Here is an 18,410-nt window from a genome sequence, read left to right as displayed (position 1 = left end):
AGAAGCAGTAATGACAATAGAAATTAAATACGCACAGGAAATGATCAGTCAGGGTGCGCTAATGACAAGCTGTGAAATCATACAGCTAAAACCGAAATAACCTAATGTTTTTAATAGGATTTATCGGTCCTAAGACCTGAACAAATCGTAGCTCTAGGAATAAGGGAGTCTGTTTCCCTCTTCCCCCAAACCAGAATTTCATTAAGATGGATTTCGAAATTATTGGAATGAAGCCCTTCAGAGCCATGTTTTGTAATAATATTTCCTGTTAATTTCATTCCTTTAAAGCTGTATTTTGATTGATAGGTTCCCAGTAAAAAGCTTGTGCCTAGAGGTCTTAAACTTTGCTCTTTAATATATTGCATGCGATGCACAAAAGCAGAGGAGGCGATTATTATTAATTATTTCACTTGTATTATAGTATTTGTTAATAGGACGGGGTTGGGAACCATGATCTCAGTGTTCATTTATGCTAATTGACAGGCCTGCTTCTTTTGTCAGCTGTGGCGGGAGCCCTGTGCTGTTACGGTGTCACGGGAGTCCAGAATCCAAGTGTAGCAATGGGAGAGAATCTGCCCAGCTATCGGGCTGTGGCTGGCTGCTCTCAAATCCCCCAGCTCAGAGCCGCGGTCCCCCCGAAGGAAACGGAAAGGACTCCGTTTGCTTGCAGCAGCCTTTCTTAGCTCCAGGGTCCCCCCCCCCCCGCCATTGCAGCGCTGGAAGAAGTAAAGTAGCGCCAGACTTCCTTGGCCCAGATTTCCCAGGCTGGGAGCCAAACGGCCACTCCTCTCAGGTCACTGACGTTCATGGGCAGCTGTCCCTGGTCCTCTCTTTTTGCCCCGGGGAGACGCCTGGGGTGTCTCCCGGGAGGAGGGGTGGCCCCGCCCCACTCCCTTGCCGCTGGACTGCAGCTTGATTAATGACTCGTGGGGAAGTGGGCGGCCGCTCCCGTAAGCAGCGGGCTGCGGAGCGAAGGGGACTGGCGTTCAGGTGAGCTCCGGGTTCCCCACTGCAGGCAGCCCTCCCCGTGCCTTATAAAAGGCTCTGCCGGCATCTGTCTGTGGGAGACAAGGGACAATGTGACCGCAGAAGTAGGGAGGCTGCAAGCTCCGCGCAGACTAGACAGAGCTCCGCTCCCAGTCCGGATTGAATCAGCGCCCGCCAGCCCTCCCCTCCCCTCCCTCCCTCCCTGCTCCGGGCAGCGCCAAGAGGAAAAAGTAAGTCACCCTTCAGCAGCGTACTGAGATCTCCCTAGCATTGGCTCTGGGATCAAGCTCCATGAGGGGTTTTGCTTTATGAATTCCAATTATAATATTTTATACAACACAGAACATCCTGTTTCAATTAATAATACATAAGAGTTAGACCTGATTTACCAGTAAATCCCGTTCAGATTAAATGCCTTGAGGCTTCCATCCTTGGGCTCGCCTCTGTTCCTGAGAGTCTGAAAGAGGAAAACATTTTGTTTAAAGTTGCACTGCTGAAAATCCTGTACAGTAAGAAGCAATGTAAGTTACAAAAGTACCACAATTGCTGTCAACTCTTTCTGTTTAGTGCAATAGTCAGATAAATGATCACGTGGGTCCAACAGATAAAAAAGGACATTTATAAAAGTTTTTGCTGGTCTCAATTATTTGAACGAACTAAAAATAAAAGACAAGCTTTTCAAAAGAGAAAGTGGCATTCAGGAAAGCTGATGTCTTTAGAGGAATGCGATCAGTCCAATAAAAATATCACTCTCCATTTTGTTTTTTTATAACACTTTATATTAAATTAAATAGACTTTGGGCAGAGTTTTTCAATTGCTGGCTTCACGATTTAAAATCAAAATATTCCTTTAGTAAAGCTCTTCCTAATTCATACACTGTATTGAAGTCTAACTTTCATCAATGTAAGTTCCATAGTATTTATTGTAACAGAATAGATAAAACTGTACTAAATCGCACAATTTTTAGTAAAATTGCACAATTTTTAGTCCATTTAAATATCCCCTCTTTAATATATACCAACCTGATCCTTTGTTAGCTAACAAACACGCCCGAGAAGGGGTAAGGCTGTTAGGCAGAAGTTTGGGGTGGAGGTATATAATGCAGATAAAAAGATCCCAAGTATTTAACATTGAATAGAATTACACCTCATTTCTTTATCATTTTTCAATTTTAAAAAATCCCCTAAACGTTCAAGTCAATGTCCAAAGCTAGAAAAAAATTGCCACATCTGTCCATCCAAGAACTCGTTGTGTGTGCCAACTTTTGAATGTTTGTATGTAATTTTGTTTGTTGATGTACCAGAAATAAATGAAATCATTAGCATCTGAAAAAATCCCACAGGAAGGGAAGTTGTCAAAAGTAACCTTGTCTAAAATGTGGATTTAAATAGAAAATGGTATGCAGAACTGGGACAAATCTATTTGCAAAGAGAGAAACAGATTTTGAAAGGAAAGACTTGAGGTATAATGATAACACATTAGCCACAATTAGATTTTTTTTTTAAGACTTGTGATAAATATTTAAAAGGTAATATTTAACTTTTTTCTGCATATATAATAAAGGCCATTGCTGCACATTCTACAGTGATTTCTATTTAATAGTGTGTATTACTTTGTGTGCACTTACATGTTGTGCAAGATGTGTGTGTGTGTGTGTGTGTGTGTGTATTTAAATTGACATATATATATATATATACATACACACACACCTTGTGCAAAACGTGTTTATATATGTATATAAAAGTGTATATATATGTATATAAAACATATCTTGCACAATGTGTGTGTATAAATATATAAAACACGTCTTGCAGAATGTGTGTGTGTGTGTGTGTATGTATGTATATATATATATATATAAAATTAACACATCTCATTCAGACATACAAATACTTAATGTTTCATTGTGTAAGATCAAAATATTTCCATTTAAATGGTCTCAGGCAGATAAAATGGACATAATCGGTTTAAAAAAATCAGTCTGAAATTTTTGTATCTATTATTGTTGCAAATAACACCTGAAGAGTGCTCTAAATCAATTACCAAAATGTTCTCTCCATATTTTTCCAGTTTGTTTATTTTGTACACTCATTTTCACTGTTTTTCTTGTACAGTTAACTAGATAATCAGATTCCCTTGTTGTCTGAATGTTTCTCTCACACAGGAACAAGAGAGAAAAATATTTTACAAATAAGAAAATGTGATTGTAAAACCACAAAAAATGGGCAGAAGGGCTTAGGAATGATGTAGTACCTGAAACTACTTTTAACTAGTTGTTGTTGTAGTAAATTGACTAGATTTCAAATTGATGATGTCCATGTAACATCATACATTTAAAGCATATACAAGTAACACTTTAGACTATTAAAACAGAAAGATGTTTTTCTACTTTACTTTCACTATTTCATTTTCAGATTAGTCTGTACACAATGCTGTAATATTTGGGTTTGCAAATACCTGTATGGCAAGGGAATGTTTTATTTGTTTAAAACTAAAAACAAAACAAAAAGCTGTTTCCAGTGGAATTTTAAAAACAAATTAAATGGGAAATTTTTGCTAGCCATTGGCTTTATACATTTTTGTTTTCAAATAGACTGTATTTTGGAAATCTCTCTTTAAGAGGCCCATTAAGGAAGTCCATATAGAAAATGTTGGGTGTGCAGAAAATGCAGGATCAGTCCCAAGTATGAAATTTGAGCACACACATTTGAACCTCTTTGGAAACAATGAATCTATTGAGCAACACTTCATAACATATACAGTCTAGCTCTGGGTTCAGAAAGCAGCTAACCCATTGATTACAGATGCTACTATAAACAAAAATACTTTATATTTTTTGTATTTTCCCATTTACACTTTTTTGGGTCTACACTACAGGGTACTGTGTTACATGCTTGATTTAAAACCTAGAATCAGTGCACAGGTAAAATCTTGGCCCTACTGAAGTCAATGGGAGTTCTGCCATTGACGCCAGTGGAGTCAGGATTTCAGCCAATGTACTTTGTGGAGTTCTCCCCACCCCAGAGAGAGAGAACAAGAAAGATGAGGAAACTAGGTTTTTGGATATAAGTTACCAGGGTATAACTAAGCTCCATTATACCATATAACTCTTTATCAATCCTCAAGTCTTTACTTACAAAAAGTTCACAGGGACTACAGTGAGAGTTCTTACTTACATAATTAATATTTTATTAATGTTCACAATGAAAGATTAACACCTATAGGGAGATTTTCCTCTGAATTACAAGCACTTACAACCCAAGTAAAAGTATTTTGTAAATAATAATAATAATATACTCCAAACAAAAATGAAAGTGAACAAGTATATTCAAACATATTATTTGATATATTCTTCTAGCCAAACTAATTCCAAATCAATCACAGCAAAATAAACAAAATAACATTCATGCATGCACCCACATACACCATCATCAAATTAGAGAGGACAATGTAAAACAGCTGACCTATAAGCCTCATTCTTCTATTTCCACTTCTTTTTTTACTTTTCTGCCTGTTCCTCTCTGTCTCTTCCTCCCCATAGCCCTTTTGACTTTGTTCACTACTCTCATCTCCATCCTATAATATGATGACTTCAATGGGACTTAAGCATATGCTTAAATGCTTTGCAGAATCAGATTACAATGTCTTTGGATTTAATTAATAGAAGTTTATTAACTTTTTGTTTGTTTTTGTTTACACAGGAGAGCACTAATGACAGCCGATCTCCAACTTGAGAGAACCAGTCCCTGTCATATATGAAATATCTGGCATACATTCAGTAGTTTTGCCTGAGCAAAGGCTGCAGAATCAGGTCCTTCAGGAGGTATTATTTTACAGAGAGTGGTGAATTGGTGAAAAGGACTGCCAGCTGAGATGGTGGAGTCAAGTATAGTAGTAATGTAGTTAAAGCAAAACTTGGGTTACTATATGGGACTGAATAAATTAAAGGAATATTAGTCAGTTTTGTGATTGGGATTATCTGACAGTCCTTTCTGAAAGTCAGGAAGGAATTTTTCACTGATTGTTCTGAGCTTCTCTCCAAATGATTTTTGTTGTTGTTTTCAAGGGACAGTTTTATGTCCTCTGGCACAAAGACAAAAAACCCCAAACTGGAATAAAGTTTACATTAAAAAAAAAATTAAATGTAGAGGACAGAGCTAGCATAATGATCCTTAAACAATTTCAGACATGAAAGGATTCATGGCCTGTTTCTGGTCTTACATAATAATGGGTCAAATTCTGCCCTCATTAATTCGTTGCTTTCTGTCCGCTCTCCACCACTTCACTGAAGTATGGCCCTATGAGATTAGAAAATAGATTAGAAATGGGATCTTTCATGAGACATGTTTTTTAAATATCAAATAACAAAACAGAAATTATAAACAAAAACTAGTATGCAGTGTTATTGTAGCCATGTCAGGATATTAAACTTGTCTCTCTCACCAACAGAAGTTGGTCTAATAAAAAGATATTACTTCACCCTCTTTGTCTCTCTAATATCCTGGGATCAACACAGATAAAATAACACTGCATACTAAAGCAGTGATCCACAATTCTGCAAGTAGGAATCCTGCTGTTTGCTCTAGTTGACAACTTTTGGGGTTTCTATTCTATTCCTTATACAACAACCAATAGTGCAAGTGACATTACTGGCATCAGTCAAACATGGTCTTTCCTTCTTTATGTCTTCCCTTTCTCAGGGAGAAAATCGTGTGAGAATTTATATAATATATGATGTGTTTATATTAGCAAAGGTTGAAGAAGTGAACCTTCCAGTTGAATGGAAGGTGTTGAGGTTTTTGATAGTTCCTAGATCCTGTGGAAGTTGTTTCCACAGTCTTGGACTGATTCCTAAGAAAGCTCTCTTGTACACATTCTTGCTGTAGACAGGTCCATTGTGTCAGAGGAATGAAGTTGTCATCCACAGTTCCTGTCCTAGTGTATTAGATGGCTTATGTTACACTTGAGTACATGCATGTGGGTTTGGGACAGAAAGGTTTTGCACTGCAAGTGAAGGTCTATTTGCTCTCTTGCTCAAGTTTTTGAGCTTCACCATGGATTTGCAGCACTGCTACTGCTTCAGGGGTTGGATGGTTTCAGAGCTGCTCTTGTTGATTACAGGTCCCTGTCCACCTGGGAAGTCACAAATGGACTGTAGAAATGTATCTGAGAACAGCAAGGAGATCTCCAGCTCTTGTTTGGAGCCTGACTCACTGCTGCCCCCAGCATCTGGCAGTGATTCTTCCTCCTCCTCCTCAGCCGGACAACGAGTTGGGGCAACTGCTGGGAGACCAGCAGCTGCAAATGCTGCCCGGGAGCGTAGCCGAGTGCAGACCCTGCGCCATGCCTTTCTGGAGCTGCAGAGGACCCTGCCCTCTGTGCCACCTGACACCAAGCTCTCCAAGTTGGATGTGCTGCTCCTGGCCACCACCTATATTGCACACCTCACCCGTAGCCTACAGGATGAGGAAGAGTTGCCTGGGGAGGGCTTAGGCACCCTGAGAGGGGATGGCTACCTGCACCCGGTCAAGGTAAGCGGCTGAGGGACAGCCAGAATCTTCATATTTACCTTGCTAAATCAAAAATAATGTCTAATATGAGTAGTTCCAATCACCACAATCTTTAGGCACCAAGGACCAGATCCTCAAAGGTATTTAGGCGCCAAACTCCCACCAATTTCAATGATCCTGATCCAAAACACATTGGCGTTAATGAGAGTCCTTCCACTAATTTCAATGGGCTTTGGATCAGGGTTTAAAATACAAAAGCCAAAGCTCTTTAGCATAGTTAAAGCTGGCACAACCGAATGAAATGGGCAGCAGTAGGACACTGGGGCCTAGTGCAAAGGCTCACTGTTAAGGTAATAATGGAAGCCCAGAGTATGGGTCACAAAATCTTTTAGTACCACTTCTAGTGACTATACCTGGGTATAAGATGATTCCAAACAGTACAGTGCTTGGTGCTATAAGTAGGGTTGTTCGCTTTCTCTCACTGATCCAGTCGCAGGTTTAGGTCAAGATGTTAGGTGGGGCACTAATTCTTCTTGGCTGCCTATGCATTCAATATATAAGGGCACTTTAAGGTCTCTTTGTTAAGCATTCACTCTAGTTTTTAACCATAGTGTTAGCTCTCCTTCAGAAAAACTTGTGAGGCTGCAGGGGGGGGGGGTGGAAAGCATTATCATGAAGGAGTAATTTGGGATAAAAAATGTTCTCAAATGCATTGGACAGATGAATTTATATATCTTCAATTATTTTCCTTCAATTCTAATGTCATGGGTTTTTTTTGTTTGTTTGTTTTTGTGTGTGTGTTAAGAATACTTTGGTTTTTTTACATGTAAGATTCTGGTGAATTCAGGATGATTCAATTAGGACTAATCTTGAAATGTTCTCTGATTTCCCACAAGTTCCTTGAATATTAGTTCCCAAGACAATCAAGGAGAGTTCATTTTCATAGTACTGAAACTGTAATTGTTCATACTTTAAAAATAAATGTACATTTTCAGAGATGTAGCTTACTGGTTCACATGGCATTATAAGTACAAGAGATTCACTTAAATCAGTTAGAAAAAGTAGAGACTTCTTAAGAAAACAAAACATCTAATATTTAATCTATTAAATCAAGTTTTAACTTGAAGTTGGCTATATTTCATGGAATAGTCAATATTTGTTATGTATTTTGGGACAGATTCTGCCCCTTACTGACATGACTCACCCCACTGACTTCAATGGAACTAGCTGACTGAGTGCAGTGAGCAGGATTGGCTCTTGTAATATTTGGAAACCATTAAAAAAAGACAGAATCCGGGGAAGCATTTAATTAATATGGGCAGTCAAACTATACAGATGCACAATTCTCTGGCTACTACAATAAACTGAATAGTTGGCTCATTTTCTAATCCTCTCAATAGTAATTTTGTTTTTAAATTGGTGTTGGTAATACAAAAAAGTATGTTGTGGTCAAATCACAGTATTCACTTTTAATAAAGCTCTAGATGTGAACATTTGAGATTATAAAATCTACAGTTACAGTACACAAGCAAATATTTACCATACGCAAATGTATGAAAGTTAAAATAAAAATGCAAGTACAATTTATATATGCTGAATAAGAAACATGATTACATTTAAAGATATTAACATAGATAATTTTCAGATACCTTAATAGATAGTGATCCATTTCATATCTCATAATATCAGATTTGTTGTAATAAAAATGTTGAGAAAGATATTTTATTGCCTTTCAAAGTGAGCCAAATAGCCTTGTTTTTATTTTATAATTTTAAAATTAATAGACAGTTGTAGGCCTGGCTTAACATAAGTAATTAAACTAGAATTCTTTCAGGGGGTCAACAAGCATGTGGACCAAGGGGATTCAGTGGATATAGTGTACTTAGATTTTCAGAAAGCCTTTGACAAGGTCCCTCACCAAAGGCTCTTACGCAAAGTAAGCTGCCACGGGATAAGAGGGAATGTGCTCTCATGGATTGGTAACTGGTTAAAAGATAAGAAACAAAGGATAGGCATAAATGGTCAGTTTTCAGAATGGAAAGAGGTAAACAGTGGTGTCCCCCAGAGGTCTGTTCTGGGACCAGTCTTATTCAACATATTAATAAATGATCAGGAGAAAGGAGTGAAGAGTGAGGTGGCAAAATTTGCAGATGATACAAAATTACAAAAGATAGTTAAGACCCAGGCAGATTGCAAAGAGCTACAAAAGGATCTCACAAAACTGGGTGACTAGGCAACAAAATGGCAGATGAAATTTAATGTTGATAAATGCAAAGTAATGCACATTGGAAAGCATAATCCCAACTATACATATAAAATGATGGGGTCACCACTTGAGTAAGAGATCTTGGAGTCGTTGTGGATAGTTCTCTGAAAACATCAGCTCAGTGTGCAGCGGCAGTCAAAGTGAACAGAATGCTGGGAATAATTAAGAAAGGGATAGATAATAGGTCAGAAAATACCATGTTGCCTCTATATAAATCCATGTTGCCTCTATATCAACCCACATCTTGAATACACCTCTACCCAGATATAATGTGACCTGATATAACACAAATTCGGATATAACAGGGTAAAGCAGTGCTCCGGGGGGGAAGGGGGAGCTGCGCACTCCAGTGGATCAAAGCAAGTTTGATATAACGTGGTTTCATCTATAATGTGGTAAGTTTTTTTTGGCTCCCGAGGACAGCGTTATATCGAGGTAGAGATGCACTGTGTGCAGATGTGGTCGCCCCATCTCAAAAAAAGATATATTGGAATTGGAAAAGGTTCAGAAAAGGGCAACAAAAATTATTAGAGGTGTGGAACAGCTTCCATATGAGACGAGATTAATAAGTCTGGGGCTTTTCAGCTTGGAAAAGAGATGGCTAAGGGGAGATATGATTGAGGTCTATAAATTCATGACTGGTGTAGAGAAAGTAGATAAGGAAGTGTTGTTTACTACTTCTCATAACACAAGAATTAGGGGTCACCAAATGAAATTAATAGGCAGTAGGTTTAAAACAAATAAAAGGAAGTATTTCTTCACACGACGCACAAACTGTGGAACTCCTTGCCAGAGGATGTTGTGAAGGCCAAGACTATAACAGAGTTCAAAAAAGAACTAGATAAATTCATGGAGGATAGGTCCATCAATGGCTATTAGCCAGGATGAGCAGGAATGGTGTCCCTAGCCTCTGTTTGCCAGAAGCTGGAAATGAGTGACAGGGGATAGATCACTTCATGATTACCTGTTCTGTTCATTCCCTTTGGGCACCTGGCACTGACCACTGTGGGAAGACCGGATACTGGGCTAGACGGATGTTTGGTCTGACCCAGTAGGACCATTCTTACGGGTAAATCCTCATTTTTTGGAAGTTAGCATTAGGAGGGGAAATAAATTATCAGGTTAAAAACAAAATGTCTGTGGTAACTAAAATAGGTAAATGAGTCAATAAGCTAAAAAACCAAAATGTTTGAACTAACTACAACAAGGGGAAACACCCTAAAAATTTACAATAAACAAAATAAGCCTAAAACATAAAATAAGGTAAAGAGTAAGTCACATATGAACAGTGTGTGAACAAAGCATGCTGTAAAAAAAATTGGTTCCTACGAAATAACTAAGCATGTAATGCAATGTATAGTAAATGCAATGGTGTGTGTGTTATCTATAAAGTTTTCTGTATAACTCTGGATGTGTGGTACACCCTAATCAACTTAGCATAGTTCTGCTGTATGCCAAATAAAAAATACCTAAGTAACAAAATCTAAAGTCAAAGTACATTCTTAGAAAGTCAAGTAAAAAATGGTCTTAAAAAAAATCCTAACATAGGGTTCCGTGACTAAGATTCCAAATTCCATTCATCTGGAGCAGGTAACTTAGTTTATTATACATGTAGTTTTACTCTCAAGGATTGCAACTCAGCAGTTTAGCAATGGCACTGAAAGAATTTCAATTTGAGGAGGTTTCCAGGGCACTGGAGGAGTGGTTAGATTTAAAGGAGGTTCCTATGGACTCAACAGGAAAGGGATAGGGACTGGGTGGAAAATGAACTCCAGAAAATAGTATTAGACAAGAAATGCAAGAAAAAAATCCATGTTACTAAAATATAGTATAAAATTCTCTCCTAAAAATTCAGTAACATTAAAAAATGTACTTTTAATACCTATGGAAAAGAATGCTTGGTAGAGCACAAAAAAGGTCTGTTAAATGCCACTAACATTTAAAAAAATAAAACCCGGGGCAATCATAAAAAAAAAAAAGCAATTGCAGCTAAAAATATGTGCAAAAAAGCACAAAAATAAGCTCAAAGCCACCAAAAACATTGGCTAAAAACGTCACTTTACAATTTTTTTAAAGTAAAACGTTAAAGCATTTATGCAGAAGTTAAAAACTTTACAATGTGCTAAAAATATCAAGCAAGTTAGTACAATAGAAGTATTAAACATAAAAGTAAATTTAAAGATTGCTTAATTTTAATAATAAAACATGGTTACCACAGTACAACTTAGTGCATTCTCGCCTGGTTAAACCCTCTTAGGGTACATCTACACTACAGGGGGGAGTCAATTTAAGATACACAAATTCAGCTACGTGAATAGCGTAGCTGAATTCGACGTATCGCAGCCGACTTACCCCGCTGTGAGGACGGCGGCAAAATCGACTTCTGCGGCTTTCTGTCGGCGGCGCTTACTCCCACCTCCACTGGTGGAGTAAGAGCGCCGATTCGGGGATCGATTGTCACGTCCCATCGATAAATCGATCCCCGAGAGGTCGATTTCTACCCGCCGATTCAGGCGGGTAGTGTAGACCTAGCCTTAGTCAAACAATGTATGCAATGAAAGGTCAGGTGGTAACAACTACCACCACAATGCTTTTGTCTCCAAAAACCTGTACAGCCATTCTAAAAAAAAAAAAAAGACCATTCCTCCTCCTTTCCCCCCCGCCCCAAAATGGTCTGTAAATAATTACTGTAGGCAAAAACAAAACAACAAAAAAACCAATACTTCTAATGATATAATTATAAACAATTTAGTCAAAATGACTAAGAAAAAAGGGGGAGGTTCCATTTAAACTTAACTGCCTCCAAATGTACAAGTAAAAAATGTAATCTGGGTATAGTTATCTAAAAAATAATTTGAGCAACACCAAAGGTATTAAGCAAAATATTTAAAATACATTTTTGTAATTATGCAAGGTTTTAAAACCTAAACAAACACTCCTGGATTGTAAAACACCATTTGGTATGCTTAAAATTAATTAGCTTTTTAAAAATTCCACCAAAAATCCATTTAAATCTTTCATTCAAAGTTGCAAAAAACTAACCAACACACTTTTTAAGCAGCTGTCAATATTTCCCAGCAATCTTTGCTGAATTACTATTTTTTCCCCTCTCAAGCCAAACACAAGTAGCTAGTTTTATCTGGCTTCATTACCTCAATGTTTTTATAAAATTCAACATCTTTTTACATAAAAACTAAAAAAACATAATATATAGCAGAAACCAAAATTAGAAAAAAAAACCCTCTACATCCTTTTATAATAAAACAGAAACTACAAAAGCTGCAGAAATATAAATTTAAAAAAATGCACCTCTACAATAACAGTGGGGAGACGGGGAAGGGGGTTGCCACAAAAGTAGCAATGTTAAAAACATTAAGCCATAAAGTGGCTATAAATAAATAAATACCCCCCGCAACAATGTGTATCTAAATCCCCTGAACTGCTTTGAAATCTTAACCACTAACTTTTATTTAAAAATATGAAATAGAAAAATAGGTTCCGTATATGTGACAATGGAAACTCAATTTTGAAGATGAAAATACACAATAATTTTGAAATTGGAAGATTAATGGTTAAATGCCCTGCACTACTTTGAAATCTCAATCAGTATGTCTAATATTACAAAACCAGGATATAGTGGTACCATATATGTGACAGTAGAAATTCAGTGTTGGATTTAAGACATGAGAGTGCTACTCTTACACCAGAACTCCTCAATGAAATTATGCCTATATATCCATGTTTGTTTATTTGTCCCTCTTATTTTAGTGATATTAAATTTGAGTTTTCTTGGTGGGTTCTGATGCCATTATAAACCATGGGTGATATCCTGACCCTACTGAAGTCAGCCTCATGAGAATGACACTGAAGGTGCAGCTCTGCTCTGAAAAGTGTCGTACAAATAGCATCTTGTGGTGCCTTATTTATTGTGTCTCAGCTATTTCTATATCAAATGTCTAGAAAAGGTTGGCTTTTCTAATGCCCAGCCCTACAGAATCAACCCAGAATCCGAGTTCTTTCCTTCTCATGCATCCTAAATATTGTCCTAATTTGTATCTATGTAATTCCAATACCTGAAGTTATGCCCTCAATGCCAACTGTACAACCACAGTGCTGTCAGTAGATTTGTACAATGTAAATTATTTGCCTTGTAATTGGAAATAAGTAAACTGTTCTGATAATGAACAAGAAGAAATACATTCCAGCTTTCTCTCCTAGAACTGTGTTGGCTCTGCAAGAGCCAACAGGAATAAAAAATCGTGAGTGATCAGATATGATTTTGATAGGGAGCAGATATATTGAGTTAAGTGCCATTGTTATGTAGTCAGTTTTCAGGCTCTGATACAGCAATTGATAGCATGTGGAAAAACTGAAGTCAACTGGGTTCTTCATAGATGCAGCAATCCGCCCAAACACTAGGATGACGGCCTAAGTGATTTGTCACCACAAGCTCAAAATAGAATTCCCGTTGCCATATACAGGAATGTTCTGTTTTTACCTAATATACAGCTACAACATTTGTTTACATTCTGCACATGAATACAATTTACCATTTTTTTCCTGTCGGTTCATGGGGATTTTCAGCAACTCTACATTATACAGTGAGATTACATTATACAGTTTTCAATAATTTTGTTCATTATTATTTGAGCACTGACATGAAAACCAAACATTTTTGGAGATAACCATAGACTTTTGTATCTATTTTATTGTGACTTCATTACTATTTGAAGTTTTGCATTCATTTATATTTCAGAAATCATATCATATGTTTTAGAGAGACTCACTTTTTGGACACCTTGTTTGTATCCTGTCTTTCAGAAATGGCCAATGCGATCCAGGTTATATATTGGAGCTACAGGACAGTTTTTGAATCACTCAGTGCAAGCGGAAAATGCAAACCAAGGAGAAACATCAACAAATTCACAAAGCTAATCTACCTTGTCCTTTTTGAAAATTATGATATTTATTACACCAGATATATTTAAGTTAAAACACATTTTCAGACAAACTATAATTTCTGATATATTGTTAATGGATGAGAGAGAATTGATTCTTAAATGCATGTAAAGCCACATCAAGTAAATGTGAAATTTAATTTGTCCCTAGCAGTGGTGGAGATTGGTGATGTCCAAAATGGGTGGGCAAAACTGACAGACAATTGCACTCAGAACTAACTTAAAGCAGCAGGCAATGCAGTGATACTCTTAATGCATCAATACAGAGTAGGTACTGTACCATACCCAAAACGAAGGATTCACAGAATATGTTATGTAGGAACAAATGCAATATAAAACTATATACAGTGCATTGCAAGTTTCAACTAAAAAGCAAACACAAGGATGTCTAAAGAAATACAAACAAGTCCAAAGAGATATACACTTTCTACACTGTGGATGAAATCCTGGCTCCACTGAAGTCAATGGCAGAACTCCCACTGACTTCCATAGGATCAGGATTTTACCCTAATAATCTAAGATCTTAAATTTCTGAATTTTCTCTGAAAATGTGAATGTATGTTCATTGTCACGTGAAAGGTGTCCTGTAATCCACACCCCCCGACACACATAAACAAATGCAAACTGCTTTGTAGATTAAATGTAGCAGTAATATATGTTTACAATATAAATTAAACATTGCTTGTACTGGTCTGTATTATGGTGTCACACGTTACATGGTTTGAAATGTACAAAATGTGTTTGGGGATTAATTCAAAGGTATAACTTGTTTGCTTACATAGCAGGAATTATTTACTTTGTCTTTAAGGAATGTGATGTATTCAAGAAAACTGAGCCTTTATGTTAGGCTGATTCACGACACCCTGTTCAGTTCAAACATTTGCTGTAAATAGGCAACTGTATCTGAAATTAAATACATAGTGAGATATCATTCAATAGTTTCCATTATGTAAAACTTTGTACATGGTCTACACAACTTACTGTTGATGCTAAAACTAACATTTTATTAAATATTCTTAATTAGAAACTTCTACATAAATTCAGCTAGGCTGCAAATTAATTTTTTACAATCTGCATCAGCTTAATTTCCGATTGCACAGGAAACAAACTTTTATAATAATCATACTTTGCACCTTTATAGTAATGTCCATCTGAGGCTGTCTTAATGATTTAGGCCTCACAATTCAATTTCACAGATTAATGAAATTAAGCACTGAGGGATCAAGTTTTGTAAAAGTGCCCACTAATTTTGGTGCTTCAATTTTTGTGTGTCCCACTTAGGACACTTATGGTCTCGCTTTCAGAGGAGCTAAGCATTTCAGTGGGAGATAAGAATGCTCAGCCCCTCAGCAATTTAGGTCCTAGGTGTCATCCAAAATCAGAGTGGACACCCAAAATCAGTAGATAAATCTGTAATAGTGGCCTAAGTGAGTTGCCCAATGTCATATAGGAAGCATGCAGCAAACCAGGAACAGAACACGGATCTCTTGACTCCCAGTTCTGTGCTTTAACTACAAGATCACCCTTTTCCTTTAAAATATTTTGTTACAAAACTATTTTTCAAATGTGTATAATTTAAAGATGGTGTATTAAGAAATTAATAACTACTGAACTTCATTGATAATATAACAAAGATGAAAATTTCTCTGACAGATGGAACATTCTTCTAACACAACTCCTGAAAAATGGCCTCTCAGATTCAAGATCTCTCTGAGACCTGTAATTCTTCTCACACTGATAAGAAAAAAATAGTGAAATTTCTCCCCAAGATGCATAACAATACTTAGTAATGATAGAGCCCTTTACAAGCATTAACCCTCACAACACTCCCATCAGATAGGAAAGCATTATTATTATTTATTTGTATTACCAAAGTGCCTAGGAACCCTAGACATGAACCAAGACCACACTGTGCTAGGCACTGAACAAGCAGAAATGATGGTCCCCCAGAAAGCTTACAGTCTAAGGCTACATGTACACCACAGCACTTACAGTGGTGCAGCTTCATGGCTGCAGCTGCACTGTAGTGCTTGTGGTGGAGCCACTCTAAGCCGACGGGAAAGAGCTCTCAAATCTGCTTCATGATTCCTGCCACAGAGAGAGGCAGTAGCTATGTCGGTGGGAGAAGCTCTCTCGCCGACATAGCGTGTCTACCCCAGCGCTTAAGTCAGTATCACTTACGTGACTTGTGCAAGGTATGGCTCATCCACACCCCTGAGCGATATAAGTTATACCGAAGTAACCTGTAGTGTAGACAAAGTCTAAGTAAAACACAAACAACAACAAATGGATGCAGAAAGGCCAACGGGGGAGTGTAAGGAAACAATGAGACAATAGTGGTCAGCATGAAAGGCAATGGTTTCAGCATACCAGTGGCTTAACTGCTGTCAAATTTTTTACAGGCCTTACTGAAAAGAAGAGTTTTGAGGAGGGATTTGAAGGAGGATAATGAGGGAGCTTTGTTTTTGGGGAGCACCTCCCAAGCATGAAGGGTAGCATGGGAGAAAGCACAAAGGTTCTTGTTTGAAACGTTAACAAGTGGGCAACGGAGGTTAGCATCGTGGGCTAATCAGAGGCAGAAGTCGACCTTTTGATAGTGAATGAGATGAGAGGTAGGGTGGGGCTAGGTCATCCATCAAGAGTGTTGAAAGTGAGGGAAGTAGCTTATGTTTGATGCAGTAGCGAAGGGGGAGCCAGCGGAAGGATGCAAAGAGAGGAGCGATGTGGTAAAAGCAAAGGACTAGGGAAATTATGTTTGCAGCAGCATTCTGAAGGGAAATGAGTGGGACATGTCTGAATTTGTCAAGGCTAAAGAAAAAGATGCTGCAGTAATTGAAACATGAGACAATGAGAGCCTGGACTAGAGTTTTAGCTGTGATGGATAGGAAACAGTGTATATTAGAGTTGTTATGCAGAAAGACTCAGAAAGATTTAGATACAGCCTGGATGTGAACAGACACAAAAAGAATGAAGTGACTCCAAGGCCACATAACAAATCAGTGACAGAGTTGAGAAGTGGAGGAGCTCTTGGCTCCTAGTCCTATATTCACTCCTCTATAGTAAGTTGCCCTTCCAGAGTATGTTACCGTTTTTACAGAAAGTTCATTTCCAACATGCTTTGTGATGAAATACATGCAAAATGGTAGTTTTACATACATACATATTCATACAGTAAAAGTTTATTATATTTTTATCAATTTTCATCATGGAAAAAGGCTAAAAAAGTGAAGTGCCACAGATTCTGTACCAGGACTGGTGGTTTTTAATATATTAATGATCTGGAAGAGGGGTTGAGAATTAAAATGATAAAATTTGCAGATGACACCAAATTAGTTAGGTTGGTCAAGTCTGCAGAAGAGTGTTTTTCCAAGTTCGGGTCATGACCCAGTACTGGATTGAGGCATGTAAGGCACTTGTAAGGCCTGTAAGCATGTAAAGCCTTGTTCAGCGACCCATTGGCTCTGGTCAGCACTGCCTACCAGGACGTTAAAAGTCCCGTTGGCAGTGCTGCTCAGCTAAGGCAGGCTAGCGCCTACCTGCTCCGACACCGTGATGCACCCTGGAAGCAGCCAGCAGCAGGTCCAGCTTCTAGGCAGCGCGGCCACTGGGCTCCGCGGGCTGCCCCCGCCCCAAGCACCAGCTTCACACTCCCAGCCAATCAGAGCTGGGGGGGGCACAGTGTCTGCGGGAGAGAGCCACACGGAGCCACTTGCGTTCCTCCACCTAGGAGCCAGACCTGCTGCTGGCCACTTCCGGGGCGCAGCGTGGTCCGTGGTGCCAGGACAGGCAGGAAGCTTGCCTCTGCACCCTGGCTGCGCTGCTGACCAGAAGCCGCTGGAGGTAAGTCCGCTCCCCAACCCCTGCTCCAGCCCTGAGCCCCCCAAGCCCCAGCCCAGAGCCCTGACCCCTCCTGACTCTAACCCCTCCCTGAACCCAGAGCCCCCTCCCACACCCTGAACCCCTCATTCCTGGCCCCACCCCCCCAGCCCTCACCCCAACTCTCTGCCACAGCCCTGAGCCTCCAATACCCCAAGCCCCTCATCCCCAGCCCCGTTGGGTCATGGGCATCAACAATTTTTTTCCACTGGGTCCCCAGGAAAGAAGTTTGAAAACCACTGCTGTAGACAACTGTGAGGAACTTCAGAAGTACCTAACCAAACCAGTCGAATGGATAACAAAATGACAGATGAAATTCTATATTCAAAAAATGCAAAAGAGTATCCACTGAAGGGAATTATTTGAAATTCTCACACACCTTATGGGGTTCTAAATTAATGCCATCAGTTAAGGAAAAAAGACCTACGGTGAAATCTTGGCCCCACTGAAATCAATGGCAAAATTCACATTGATTTCAGTGGAGCCAGGATTTCATCCCTAGGCATCACTGTGAAGAGCTCAATGAAGAGCTCTGCTCAATGTGCAGCAGAGATTAAAAAAGGAAACAAAACATGAGGATGCATAAGGAGTAGGAGGGAGAATAATATGAAAATATTATATAAATCATGGTATGCCCTTACCTAGTATATTGTGTGCAGTACTGGTCTCCCATCTCAAAACGCACATAGCAGAAAGAGAGGGAATTCAGATAAAGGCAATGTAGTGGAGTAATCACTCCGCTCCGGCCCTGGAAGGGTAAAAGCAGCCCTGGAGAGGGCTTCAGCAGGGTAAGAGGAAACAGCTGTGAGAAG

General features: G+C 38.7%; 1 protein-coding gene across 4 annotated transcripts; it reads left to right on the top strand.

Annotated features, from left to right (window-relative positions):
* Positions 1–778: 778 nt before the first annotated feature.
* On the top strand, positions 779–14,974 carry TCF24 (transcription factor 24). Of its 4 annotated transcripts, XM_034763042.1 has the most exons (4): positions 782–1,217; positions 4,690–4,811; positions 6,110–6,519; positions 13,586–14,973. In XM_034763042.1, the coding sequence occupies exons 3-4, from the start codon at positions 6,136–6,138 to the stop codon at positions 13,697–13,699; spliced, it is 498 nt and encodes a 165-aa protein (XP_034618933.1). In that variant the 5' UTR covers positions 782–1,217; positions 4,690–4,811; positions 6,110–6,135; the 3' UTR covers positions 13,700–14,973. The 4 variants fall into 4 exon arrangements, with proteins under 4 accessions (XP_034618931.1, XP_034618934.1, XP_034618933.1 ...); XM_034763040.1 differs by having other exon boundaries at positions 779–1,217; positions 4,690–6,519; positions 13,586–14,974; XM_034763043.1 differs by lacking the exon at positions 4,690–4,811 and having other exon boundaries at positions 781–1,217.
* The last annotated feature ends 3,436 nt before the right edge of the window (positions 14,975–18,410 follow it).

Source organism: Trachemys scripta, chromosome 2 (assembly GCF_013100865.1).
Source record: "Trachemys scripta elegans isolate TJP31775 chromosome 2, CAS_Tse_1.0, whole genome shotgun sequence".
NCBI classification, from domain to species: Eukaryota; Metazoa; Chordata; order Testudines; family Emydidae; genus Trachemys; species Trachemys scripta.
This window is presented reverse-complemented; position numbering and strand designations above follow the sequence as displayed.

Coding starts and splice junctions, on each gene's coding strand:
- TCF24 (XM_034763040.1), top strand. CDS start 6,043: ATGGATTTGCAGCACTGCTACTGCTTCAGGGGTTGGATGGTTTCAGAG. Junction 6,520..13,585: donor GCTACCTGCACCCGGTCAAG/GTAAGCGGCTGA, acceptor CCTGTCTTTCAG/AAATGGCCAATGCGATCCAG.